The sequence below is a fragment of the Culex quinquefasciatus genome, chromosome 1 (genome assembly GCF_015732765.1).
Source record: "Culex quinquefasciatus strain JHB chromosome 1, VPISU_Cqui_1.0_pri_paternal, whole genome shotgun sequence".
Lineage (NCBI taxonomy): Eukaryota > Metazoa > Arthropoda > Insecta > Diptera > Culicidae > Culex > Culex quinquefasciatus.
The window spans coordinates 14749650-14763397 of NC_051861.1; the positions used below are offsets into that span (position 1 = coordinate 14749650).

The following is a 13748-nucleotide window of genomic DNA, read 5'->3' on the forward strand; positions in this document are numbered from 1 at the left end:
CAAATCGAACAGGGATCGGGGCAACGGCTGTGTTCGTAAATATATGAAAATCTGTATCTCGAGATGGTATATTCTGATCAATTTGATGGCTTTGGGAATGTTGTAGATTATAATAAGGACGGTTTAGGAAAAAAAAATACATTTTAATAAATTTTTCATTTCTTTATTAAGTTTTATTTACTAAAAGTTGGATTCCCAAAATACGATAATTTAATTTTTGAAATTTATTGTCCTGTCATGGTCGTGGTTCATGGTCTGTGGTCCAGAAAGGAAAAATTTCTGAAGGTTATTTTTTTTCAATTAATGTTTTTAAAATATATTCTAAACCGATTCCTAACAATCAAGGATTGATTGCATAAGTTTTTTTTGGCAGTGTTAGTTTATGTTTTGAGATATCCCCTGATTTATTTTAAACTTTTTCACCAAAACTCTTGAAAAGCAAGGTAATCTGAGAATCGAAATTAAATGTTATCAACTTAAAACTGTTCTACAGACCCTATCGAGTTCACCTGCACTAGTTTGTTCTTCACATTTTCGTGCATTTTCCCTTCCTTACCAACCAAATGTGTGTGTGTCTCCCTAAGGCTCTCCCTCAAACCGTTGACTGAGGTGTCCCGTCCGGCCCATAGCCGCATAAATGTGGTTCGGATTTAATGTACACACGCCAGAACCGATGTATGAATGTACTCACACATGTGCGTGTGAATACACGTTCCACGTGGCACCACCACCGACCTTTCGCAGCAGCAGCAACCGAGCCAAAGTGTTGGTTGTGGCAAACCTCCAAAAATGGGTGTTGTGGGAAAAGCCAACACTCCCACACAAACCATTTTGGGGAGTTCACCACCGGGAGTGTCCACGTGGAATACCCCCTCACTCTATGGTACGGTTCGAGATGAACACGTAGGATTTGTCCCTTTGCCATGGTTCCACCCGTAGAATCAAACCTCCTAAACCAATTGACATAATGGCTTCGGCACGTACTTTTGGGCCCATTTTGCCCCCCTTTGGCATCCTCCCAATTTTCCTCCTCCAGAGCTTGGGCGCTGCTGTCACCGCAATCGGAATGCTTTCGGATAAATTCTGTCCCAGTGGTCTAATAGTTTTGGGAAAAGGCTCTTTCTCTGGGTCTTAGTTTCTCAACCCCCATCCTAAAACAGAGCTAAAATACGGGTACAGAACATTGGACCACAGGCAAGAAACAAGCTTCCCTAGTTTCAAAGCTGGAAATTGATTCAACCCCAGCCCTTGTCTCCCCCTTAAAAAAGATTGCTAAATGATGTTGTTGAGTTAATTCCGGCGTCCCCCCCCCCTCCTTCCCCCCCGGAAACGGACAAAAGAAACGAAACAATATTCCGAATTCCGGACTCGATCCGGATTAATTTAATCAACCTCGATGGTCACCTTTGGCAGCGGATGACTGGAGATCGGATTCAATCGAGTTGAAATCTTTTCGAGGTGCTTGTTGATTCTGTTGTTGTTTCGGACGCATTAGACGATTGCGATGAGCTTAGGATGAATTATTGAGGGGCAGGTTTTGCCGTCTAATTGCAAGAGCAGATTATGTGATTTGAGTAGGATTACTTCTGGTGGAGCTCTGATGTACGTAAAATTGTTTTAAACAATGTATGCTTCCAGTTACTGGTGATTTGATCTTGTTGATAAAATAACATTGAATCCATGCTGGAGTATTCTACCACAGGGAAATTAATTAATGTGATGAATTAAACGAAAAACAAAACACAATGTGCAAAACTTTTACAGCCTCTATATTCTTTATAAAAATGTTTTACGAAATCACAAATTAAATTGTACGCGACTCGTGGATAAATATACGACTCGCTTTAAAAAAAATAATCATTTTGTTACTACAATTTCAACACTGTATGTGTTAAAATTTGGATGAGCCGCAGCGCCGTACCTAGGGGTTGGCGCAGTTGGTGACCGCCAAGGGCGCCAGCCCTTGGGGGGCGCCGAAAACGATGATACCAGAATTAAATTTAAAATTAAATTCTCTCAATTCATTTATCAAAGGGGGCGCTCAAGTGGCAAAAATTTCAGGGTTTTATAACAATTCTTTGAAATAGCTAGAGATTTTATATTCCAACTACAGTATATAAAATTCAATTTAAATTTCACAATTTTTTCCAGCATCAGGATTTAGGAACCATCAAGCTTTTTTATGTTTTGAAGTATTTTTTTTTATATAATCAGCTATTTAATTGAAATTTACACATTTCTATTGAAAATCTGAAATAAAAAGAATAAGATATTTCAAATTTAAGGAAAATGGCATTTGAGATATTTTTATCGTTTTAAATGCAAACTTGTGCGTTGAGATTGGCCTACGTTTTCGAAATACTGAAGAGTTTAAATTGAATATTTCTTACACAAAAAATGCTTTGATTTTTGTTAAATTTCTAGCAAAATATTTTTTTTTCAACATAAAAATATTGGTTTTTTAAGAACACATAAATTGCAATAAATATATTATATTCTGCTGCTTGTATTCAATTGCTTGTAGCAAGAGTGAAAAAGTAAAATTTGGGTGTCTTCGACAAAGTTGCATAGATTGGCATGCCCATCAACTTTTTAGTCGTAAAAGTAAAATATTATACAATTTCTTGTATAATTTTGATTTGCGGAAACACCATTATCGCGGACCCATTAGAATTTAAACCAAAGCAAAATTCCAACTCCAAAAACAGCAATATTTTTTGGGAAAACACAAAGTTCCACTTAATTTTGCTTCTAGGGTAAATAATTTGAAGAATGTTAGTAACATTTTCCTTGAAAATTTTTGTTTTGTTTTGTTTTAATGGAATGTATAAAGTTGCTTATCTTTCACATACATTTTTTTATTTCATGGATTCCATGTGTTGGGCTATCCAGTGTAATTTCGCCTAAATTTTCACATTTACACAAACGGTTCTAAAAGCTTTGTGTGTAGAGGGTGACTATTCTCGAGATTTTCAATTTCCCGGGAATCGAGAGTTGAATTTGGAAATTTCCCGGGAATTCCCGGGACCTGGTAGTGTTTATAACTATGCCAATAGTGCCAGTAATGTATAAAGAAAAGTTATAAATGTGTTTCTTTTCAATGAATTCAGTTACGATTTATTCATGCTTATTTAATGAAACGTTATTTAGTAGCCTCATTATTTTTGGGAACTATGATCTCCTTCTTGATTTTTTTCTGAATCTGCAATACAACTTGTATGTACTTGTTATTAGATTTTTGTGAAATAACAAAATAGCTAATATATAATTTCCCAAACAACAATTTTATTTTTTTTTCTTTTTTAAAACTGTTAATATGCATTGAAGAAATAGTGATCCGGAAAACCCGAATGTACACATTTGGCGGACTTTACAAAGATTTCCAGAGTTTTTTTTCTAAGATATAATTTAATATTGAGGTTTAAGCGAAACACAAAATTACTCCATGACATCAAAAAAGGAAATTACCTTGATACAGCTAAATTAAAATAATAAGAATAAAAAAAATGGATTATAAGAATTGCTATGCTTGAAAGAGGATATGAAAAATTAGACTTTCTTCTTGTGGCTAACTGCTAAGTATGCTTTAAGGTTAATTTTGGGGTCCACATTATTTTAAGTTTTCCCAATTATAGTTATTGGAATTTTTAATAAGTTAAAATTTACACTTTCTTAATTAGAAGATAAGAGAATCATTGGTTCATTCGAACTTGAACATCTTACATTAAACACCCGATGTTCTGAACAATTTCGAATTTTCAATTTTTTTTTCGATTTCCCGGGAATCCCCGCTCGTCACCCTCTATTAGTTTGTAATGGTTTTTATACACCCAAAACTGGCAGCGCTAGTCTGAGAGAATGATGGTCTCGAGTCGAGAGAATAGTGGTACCATTTACGGACGCAGAGAACACAGCTCGAGATGGGCGATAGAAATATTCTCTCGAGGTTCATTTGCAAAAAAAGTTCATCCGTCAAACAAAAAACCAAAAGTGTCGACAACGGGAATCGAACCAGAGACCTTTGACAAACCAATCCAATGACTTAGCTGCCTCGGCCACCGCAGCTTGGTGACCAAGGAGAAGTCAGAAGTCGATGTATGACACTTGTTGGAGATTTATTGATTCAATTAACGAATGAACTCATTTGTTATGATGGTGTGAGTTGGTACCATTATTCTATCGATTTAGGCACTGAGCCCTTAATAAATTTTGAGAGAACGATTATCTCGACTCTGAATTTTGGGTGTACAAAATTTTAAGAAACTTTAGATGTCGAAAAATAAACACAAAAAATTTCAATGTGTTAAAAAGGTAAAAACTAATTGCCTTTGTTTGAAGCTATGAATTTTCAAAAAACTAATTTTAGGAATTTTATATCAATCAAAAAACACAGTCACAGAGAAGAGAAATATTGTTTTCAAAAATAAACTGAAAAAAAAATAGTTTCAAAAAGAATCCATCCAAAAACCAGTTTGAAAAGGAGTCCATTTTCTAATCAGTTAAACTATTTTTTCAGGAATGCAGGAAAATGCTGATTCAATGAAATTTAAGCTAGGTCAGATCAAATTCTGTTTAAATCGATAAAACAACACTCTACTATTTTCAGTCAACATTAATCCTAAAGCACCTTTTCGTTACAACCTATTTGTATTGGAAAGATATAAATCGATTGAAATGGTTTAAAAATAATAAAACATTAATTTGAATATTCATCAAAGAATTAAATTGTGGTTGGATTTTTTAGCTGTTATATTTATTCAATCAATTACCATTATATTATTAAAACTCTTTGAAGCAATCGCTGAAAATTTAAGTAAACATATCAAAATGATGAAAAATTTGGAGGGGCGCCAAATTGATGCTTTGCCAAGGGCGCCGTGGACCCTAGGTAAGGCTCTGATGAGCCGTAACAAAAATTCGGCATTCCTAATAAATTTACCTGATTTTTAAGAAATTGTTTTAAATTTCCTTTGTTTTCATGATTGTTTTGATTTCAAAACAGTAATAAGTGACATAAATATGTCAGAAAACTGAATTTTATGTTGAAATTTTAATATTTTCAATAATTTTTGACATATTCAATCATATTTTTAAATTAAAGGTTGCAATTAAAATTTACTGTTAATCAAAGTTGCCTGAAAATTTTGCAGGGCAATTCTCTGAGCTTTTGGTCATTCGTTTTTTTTTTGTATTTTTTAATCCGGCTGATACTTTTTTTTGGTGCCTTCGGTATACCTAAAGAAGCCATTTTGCATTATTAGTTTGTCCATATAATTTTCCATACAAATTTGGCAGCTGTCCATACAAAAATGATGAATGAAAATTCAAAAATCTTTATCTTTTGAGATTTTTTTGATCGATTTGGCGTCTTCGGCAATGTTGTAGGTATAGATAAGGACTACAATATGTTCTAGGGGATTTCAAATGGCAACTTTTTAGAAATTTCCAGAACGGGCAAATTATGTTTGACCGAGTTATGATTTTTTGAATCAATACAGATTTTTAAAAAAAGGTGTACCTATTTTATGATGTTATTTTACATTAATTTAGACTGAAACAGTGAATCGATAAATTTACAAATTTTTGGGGCAAAGTTACACTTTTTTCTTACTGTAAAGATTTACTCATTCCCAGATATAATAATAAGTTATTTTTTTACTGAAACGTTGTTCTCGACTGTATTACACAATTAGGTTGTTTTTTCGGCTCAGCAGTCAGAGACAAATTCAAAAACTTGTAGTTTTTTCTTTTTTATTCCGACGTTTTGACGCAATATGCGGTCTTCTTCAGGGGATTCTGTTGGGACATTAACAAAAACATAGCAAATACGAAAATCATCAAGTCAATATAATACAAACCTTACAGAAAATACAGTTTTCATGTCCGGGGGCTTTTTAGCTAAAGCTGCATTTGTCAGGGAAGGTAGCATCAAAAGGCGCTGTGAACATGACCAGAAAATGTGTTAAGTTAGTTGCAAAAAGTGGAAAACACTAACATAATTACTGTTCTGGAGCGCCCAAACAGCTAAATCTTCGATCAACAACGAACACGGAGCAATATCACCTCAAGACTAACCGACAAATAGAAAAACTAGACAGACAAAACTTTGCATGCAACTTGCATGCAAGGTCGTGTGGGTACTGCTGGATGTTATCTAGACGAACAGTACTAATCTTGCTCTTCTTCCCTGACATTCGTGTATTGTTTTGGTTTTGGCTTTCGTTTCTTCGTTCTTACCAAATGCAAAATTCCACCATAAATCGAACTCAAACCATCAACATCGCTCCTTTTGTTGACAGTTTGATCCGTAGTGAAAATATGACACATTTCTAGAATTTCCAGGGCAGGTTTGGCTCGATGTTGGTCCAGGATCTCGGTCTTCTACCTTCCCTGACAAATGCAGCTTTAGCTAAAAAGCCCCCGGACATGAAAACTGTATTTTCTGTAAGATTTGTATTATTTTGACTTGATGATTTTCGTATTTGCTATGTTTTTGTTAATGTCCCTACAGAATCCCCTGAAGAAGACCGCATATTGCGTCGAAACGTCGGAATAAAAAAGAAAAAACTACAAGTTTTTGAATTTGTCTCTGACTGCTGAGCCGAAAAAACAACTTATTTTTTTACAGTGTTGTTAATTTTAAAATCACTCAAAATTAAATCATGCCTCTCAGCATAAGAAAAAAAAATATTCTGAAATATCGATCAGAGAAAACATAGCATAAATAAAACCTCTGAGGAAATCCCTTGTGAAACTTTCCAATTTATCTGCATGTTCACCTTTCCCTTCCCAATGCTCTCACCTTTTCGCGCAGCTCCTTAACAATTTCCTCGGTAAGCCCCTGCTGGCAGGCGTACATCAACGAAGTGCATCCTTCCGAAAGCCGCGGCTTATGGCCAACGGGGACGGCCTTCCTCCTGGTGGTGGACTCGTTGTCGGTGGCCTTTTTTGCACTTGTTTTGGACTTTTTCGCGCTCACTTGCGGGTGGGGAGTCCCCGTGGGTGGGGGAGGAACCGGCGGCAGGTGGAAGCGCGGTTCTGGACTGGGGCTGAGTGGTGACGGCGGCTCTACCGTGACCACGAGGATGTCCTGGTCGGACTGCTCCTTAAACTTGACCGTATGGCGGACGGCCGCCGCAGGACCACCGCGATTCTTCCGCGAGGTCGCCGACGCAAGCGAGGACTGCAGCGGTGGAGCCTTCAACGGCACGACGTGGTCGTGGGACGTGGAGGGTGGAGGGTGGCCACGGAATTTACTACTCTTCGCCTCCATTTATTCAACGGGCTCGAACTTTTCATCTTCGCGGTGTGTTGGTTTAGGAGGAGGTGGATTTAAGGCACACACACACAAAGAGGGGGAAATCTACACACAAATACACTGGCAGTAAATTGCACTGCGAAATTCGTTGCACTTTGTCAGTGGTGGCCGGTGGTCGACTCTATTTTAAACGCACTCACAACTCTTCAAACTTTGCCAGGGCAATGCAACACTGCCGCAGCCACGGGGCTTTATGGTTATGGCAGTTGTTTTCGTTGCTGCTGCCGCTGAATGATGCGGTTTTCTTCCTGATAAATATCACGACCTTTATGAACACAATATTTGCCTAGCCATCACCTCAGAGAAGTTGATGGAGCTTTCTGTCCTCAATTTATGGGCGATAGAAATAGCTATGCATAGAAAAACGAAATTTTGTTCCTTAAAAATATTCTTATTTTTACTAAATTTTTAATGAATGTTTTTAGTACTTTGTTATGTTGCAATTATTTTTTAACAAATCCATATGAAAGTCCACGTGTCCAAAATATTTAAAATCTGACAACCCTGTCTTAAGTTATGACTACTTCAGTTATATATATATTCTTTTTTGAAGCCGGATGTTTAGCTTTCAGTTGATCCCGCTCAAAAAAAAAAAAAAAAATTTATGAAAGATATTTATTACCTTTTGTGTGTTTTAGTTTTTTATTTGTCCATTAATAACGTCATGATTCGAAATCCAGACACTTAGTAACATATCATTTTTGTTATAACTGGCAAAAAATCATGTAATAAGTTGGAAATGTAGAAATATCATCAGGATGTAGTATAAACAGTCAGTTTCAAGAAAATGCATGCAAAATGTGTCTTTTATAACAATTTTTTTATCAGAATTTTAAAATTAAAATGACTTGTTGTGCTTCGAATCCCGGACACTGATAAAAACTGATTCGAAATCCGGACACTTTAGCTTCGAATTCCGGACACTCGATTTTACTTATGAATCGCACAAATTTGGACTGAAATGTTAGTGAATGGCATTCTTTAGGTCTCCAATAAGCTGTTAACATCAAAACAATCGATCGTTTATATAAAAATTTGCTAGAATTTAAGGAAATCGAAACCATAAATTTCTACTTTGCCTTCCCGTTGCTTCGGACGCCTATGAAATATTTCAAGTGAAATGTTTCGCATTTTTGATAAACTTATAATTTTATTGTATTAAATTGTTTTGGCATTAACTACAGCGTTCAAACAATTTTTAAATGAAAGTTCATGTTGGAATTCATAAAAAAAAACAGTTTTGACATTCATAATGCGAACTTATATCCTAAAAAATTATAAAACAAGATGAAGTGTCCGGGTTTCGAAGCGTCCGGGAATTCGAATCATGACGTTTTTGACCATAACAAGTTATAAAGTTTCGAAAAAAATGTCGAAATAGTAGTTTATGCAACAAGTTGCAAAAACATTATTTTTTCAGCACGAGCCGTACATTTATCCAACGAGGTTCACCGAGTTGGATAAATACGACGAGTGCTGAAAAAATCAAGTTTTGCAACGAGTTCCATACAACATTTTTTGCAATTTAGAAAAACACCCATTGAGTGAAATATTAGGTCGAAATTTCATGTATTTTGTCAATAAATCGTTAAAATCAAAAAAATGTTGAAAAGTGTTACTTTTCGAAACGAGTGCTGAAAAGTTCAACTTTTCAGCACCCATTTGAGTGCTGAAAAGTAGAACTTTTCAGCATTTATTTTGGAAAGGGTTGCTATTCGATTCTGTTATTTTTGGTACAGAAAAGTAGGCTATTTCGTCGTTCAAGAATGACTGGAAAAGTAAGTAGTTTCACGGCGGAATTGCAAAAAGTTTTTTTTTGAAATTCTGTCGTGAAACTACTTACTTTTCCTGTCATTATCAAACAACAAAACAGCCTACTTTTCTCTACCAAAAATAACAAAATCCAATAAAAACACTTATCAAAACAAATGCTGAAAAGTGGAACTTTTCAGCACTAGTTTTGAAAAGCAATATTTTTCATTTTTTTTTATTTAAACGATTCATTGACTAAATATACCTCGTGAACCTCGTTGGATAAATGTACGACTCGTGCTGACAAGATCTTCTTGTTGCAACTTGTTAGGTTATTAGTTTTGCTTTAAAGGAAAATAGCTTGAAGACTAAAAATCATAGCCTTACATTTTAAAAAGATGTATCAAACCTTAAAATCTCGTTTTGACCGAAACTGGACCAAACAGCCTATGTCTGAATGTACTATTATCGGATTCCACAGAAAAAGCCAAATAAAATACCCAAAATAGTAGAAATTCATTTACAGGATTCATAGAAACAGCTCTTTGTTCGTAATGGAAAGACAATGTTTTCAACTCCTGAAACAACTATGATGAGACAAAAAGTTAGACAACTGGTCACTTTCATAAAGTTGGATTTCTTGTAATCTCAAGTAATGACCTCTAGATGATATTTATGTTGTATTTTGAAGCCGGATTGGTCTCAGTAGTTTTGATGAAAATGATACCTGGATCAAACAAGCAATTTTTTTTTGGATAGAAACAAGGAAGGCAGATTAATTAAGTATGTTTTTTCAAAGGTTAGCTCCGAACATCCATGAAACACTATCCTCGGGGTTTGTGGTACCGGTATTTCCTTTTAAGATAATTTTACACCTCTTTGACCTAGTTTTTCATCCCAAAAGAGTACAGTGTAGTATTACATCACCTTTCCTCCTCTTCAACCCTTTGTCCGACCTGCTTCAAGCATCAATTATTTCGACTTTTCAGACACACACACACACTCCCCCAAATATTTTGTCCTTAACGTATCCATTACACACCTACTACACTCTTGCTGTTATGTACACATATATTTTCCTGTCACTTATTCAGATATACACTAGGATGGCTCGAGATGGTCGACTTTCAGAACATTTTTTTTTTTTGGTTGCTTTTAGGCTCCTAAATAACTCTTCAAAATTTGGGAGTGATTGGTGGCTTCCACATGGCAGCATGGAAAGCATGGAAAAACCCTCTTTTTTAAATTTTATTTTTTTAAATTCAGAACTTCTCTATAACTTTCCCAAAGAAAATATGGTCCTTTCTCGCTCCTGTCAAAAGATACAGCGTGCTCAAAACTGGCCTAAAACGTGATTTCCGAGTAAAAAACACGTTTTAGACCAGTTCTGAGGACGCTGTATCTTTTGACAGAAGCAAGAAAGCACAATACTTTCTTCGGGAAAGTTTTAGAGAATTTTCTCAATTTTTGCGCTATTGTGTTGGTTTGACAATTTTAGTGGAAAATAATAATGATAAAAATCGAAATGTTAAAAAGAGGGTCTTCCATACTAATTATCACACAAAATTGTAATGCAATGCGCTAAGTGTGGACGCCACCAATCAGTCCCAAATTTTAAAGAGTTATTTAGGGACCTTAAAGCAACCGACAAAAAACATGTTCTGACAAATCGACCATCTCGAGCCATCCTAATATACACATCACTCGGTAAATGAGCAATTTCGGGCGAGATACTGCACACAAAGAAGAAAGCTAGATGGTGGTGGTCGTGGTGACATTAAAAATTCAAAATTACCGAAGCATGAATCCGAGAGGGAAGTTTGTAAAACACAAAACGGGCCAAACTTTAGGAGGATGGAAATTTCTGCTATGGAAGAAGTGATGCTTGCATTATGCTTCTTCACTCACATTGCAAGTGCCCTGTTGTTCTATTGTTTTAAAAGTGGAAGTTGGTTGGGGCGAAAGATGAAGAATTGTTACCGGATGTTAATTTCGAAAAAGTGAGCTGTTTGCTGGGGCCCGCAAAAGTTTTGCAGCAAACATCCTGTGCTTTTTTGGAAGCACAGTTAAACAGATTGAAAAATGTTGTTCTTTTTTTTATGAATTTTTGATAAGGCTGAAACATGCATTCCAATTTGCTTGTTTTTTAGATGATTTAATGTAATGTATGTAAAGATGATCATGATACTTACATGATCATCTTTTTAGCAGTGCCCACCTTTAACATTGTGAAAGAAAACCAACCCAAGCATAACTGAGGAGGAAACCCTTTGGCGCAAAGGCTCCCATTGTTAGCGTTTCTCTCAATGGCAATTCTCGTGAAAGGCGAAGAAAACTCATGAAATAGAAACTCAAAGCTTCCAGTTTGAGTCTTTTGAGTCGCTATAGTGTATAATGATGCCTCCTGCGAAAACGCACCCAAGCACTGTGCTAGCTGACACTGTCAGCTGACAGTAATTTTGGACACGCCGTCAGCCAAATTTTGCGTTTACATTTCCAGTAGCAAAGTTCAGTTCTAATGAAGACAGAATTTTAAGAAGTAATTCTGAAATGATGTGCGCAAACCCCCGGTGGATTGACATGTTTGAGTTTGACAATTTTCTGGTTTGAAAAAGTCAAATTAAATGTCAAAAGTCAGATTTTGAATCGTTTAAAGCATTGGTAAAAAACACTCTCAAATTTTATTAAAATTTCAAAAGGGAACACTTGTTTTTTTTTTTGGAGTCAACTTTGGATCTCTTTTTAACTAATAATCAATAATTTCATAATAAAGTAATCACGCAGTAATTTTACTTATGTTTAAGAGCGAGTTTTTCACCGATGTGAAACAGGTCGTATCGAGGTTCTCCGATTTGGATGAAACTTTCAGCGTTTGTTTGTCTACACATGAGATGAACTCATGCCAAATATGAGCCCTCTACGACAAAGGGAAGTAAAACGGGCATTGAAGTTTGAGGTCCAAAACACATGAAAAATCTTAAAATTGCTCGCATTTCCGTAAAACTTCATCAATTCCAACTCTCTTAAATGCATTCGAAAGGTCTTTTGAAGCCCTTCAAAATGTGCTATAGACATCCAGGATTGGTTTGACTTTTTCTCATAGCTTTTGCAAATTACTGTTAAAAATGGATTTTTTTAAAACCTTAATAACTTTTGGCAACAGCCTCCAACACCCATACTCCCATAGGTCAAAAGTTAGGGAATTTTATGGACTATAAGCCTACGGTATTAACTTTTTGGCCAATCGCAGTTTTTCTCATAGTTTTTCGATTTTTCTAGAACAAACATTTTACAACGTTAGTTTTTGCTCTTTAGGCCTCCATAGCGGCTCTTTTTGGTCTCAATTTTGACATATTCAGAATCCTCAGAAAATTTTACATTAGATTGAGGTGTTGGAATTTTGAATTTGATTGGAAAAAATGGATTCCGAATATGACAAAATTGAGACCAAAAAGTGCCGTCTTCTTGGCCTACAGGGCAAAAACTAACGTTGTAAAAGAGTCGAACCAGCCTCCGGCTGAAAAACTCTATAGTAAAGAATAAAAAAAAAAAAAAAAAACGTTGTAAAATGTTTGTTCTAGAAAAATCGTAAAACTATTAGAAAAACTGCAATTGGCCAAAAAGTTAATACCGTAAGCTTATAGTCCATAAAATTCCCTAACTTTTGACCTATGGGAGTATGGGTGTTGGAGGCTGTTGCAAAAAGATATTAAGGTTTTAAAAAAATCAATTTTTAACAGTAATTTGCAAGAGCTATGAGAAAAAGTTAAACCAATCCTGGATGTCTATAGCACATTTTGAAGGGCTTCAAAAGACCTTTCGAATGCAATTAAGAGAGTTGGAATTGATGAAGTTTTACGGAAATGCGAGCAATTTTAAGATTTTTCATGTGTTTTGGACCTCAAACTTCAATGCCCGTTTTACCCCACTTCCCTTTGTCGTAGAGGGCTCATATTTGGCATGGGTTCATCTCATGTATAGACAAACAAACGCTGAAAGTTTCATCCAAATCGGAGCACCTCGATACGACCTCTAGAACAAACCGAGCAGAATCTACAAATACTGCCTCTTAAGTTTATGTTTTGACACACTTTGTTGCAATTTAAAATCTAATGGTTTAAAAATGTTAAAAGCACACAAAAAAAATCGAAAAGTGACTGCAAAATTATTCAAAACAGCACATAGGTACATAGCGAAAAAAGTAGTAATTCAGCTGCGTTTAAAGGCCTGGGAGTAAAAAAAATATTGCACTATTTTATACAATTTTATGTGATTTTACACCTTGAAATATGTAGCCCATTAGTATGGAAAACCTATTTGACCGAAATGTCAAGCTTATATATGTGTTTATCCTAACAACTTTTCATCGGTCTGTTGGCCGAGTGGGCTAAGGCGCCAGTCCTTACTATTAGTGCTAGGTTTGAATTCCGTCGGTTGCAACTTTTTTGTATTTGCAAAAATTGTACATGCAGTGTGTAATATCAAGTGTTTATTTTGACGAAGGTGATGTGCATGCTTTTGCATGCGATTTTACCATCGGATTTTTTGCTGCGTAAATAGTAGTTTATGAAACAAGTTGCAAAAAGAGGATTTTTTCAGCACGAGTCGTACGAGGTTCACCGAGTTGGATAAATACGACGAGTGCTGAAAAAATCAAGTTTTGCAACGAGTTCCATAC

At 35.6% G+C, this 13748-nt stretch overlaps 1 protein-coding gene and 1 long non-coding RNA gene across 9 annotated transcripts in view; both read right to left on the reverse strand.

The window, feature by feature from the left end:
• Positions 1-13748, reverse strand: part of LOC6033013 (ankyrin repeat domain-containing protein 12) — a 103287-nt gene that overhangs the window by 41045 nt on the left and 48494 nt on the right. For 5 of the 8 annotated variants that reach the window (XR_005277411.1, XM_038255372.1, XM_038255352.1 and 2 more), the window contains exon 2: positions 6803-7566. The exons of 1 other annotated variant lie outside the window; for it this stretch is intronic. Coding sequence is in view for 6 of the 7 variants with exons in the window: in XM_038255372.1 (XP_038111300.1) it covers positions 6803-7273 (471 nt within the window). In the remaining variant the exon portion in view is untranslated. Of the gene's footprint in view, positions 1-6802; positions 7669-13748 lie in introns of all 8 variants that reach the window. 2 more of the 8 variants (XM_038255365.1, XM_038255360.1) reach the window with 2 other exon arrangements.
• On the reverse strand, positions 5740-6167 carry LOC119767251. Its single transcript, XR_005277417.1, has 3 exons — positions 6004-6167; positions 5859-5938; positions 5740-5796 (listed from the first exon to the last, which is right to left on the reverse strand). It is a non-coding gene; the product is annotated as an uncharacterized LOC119767251 (long non-coding RNA).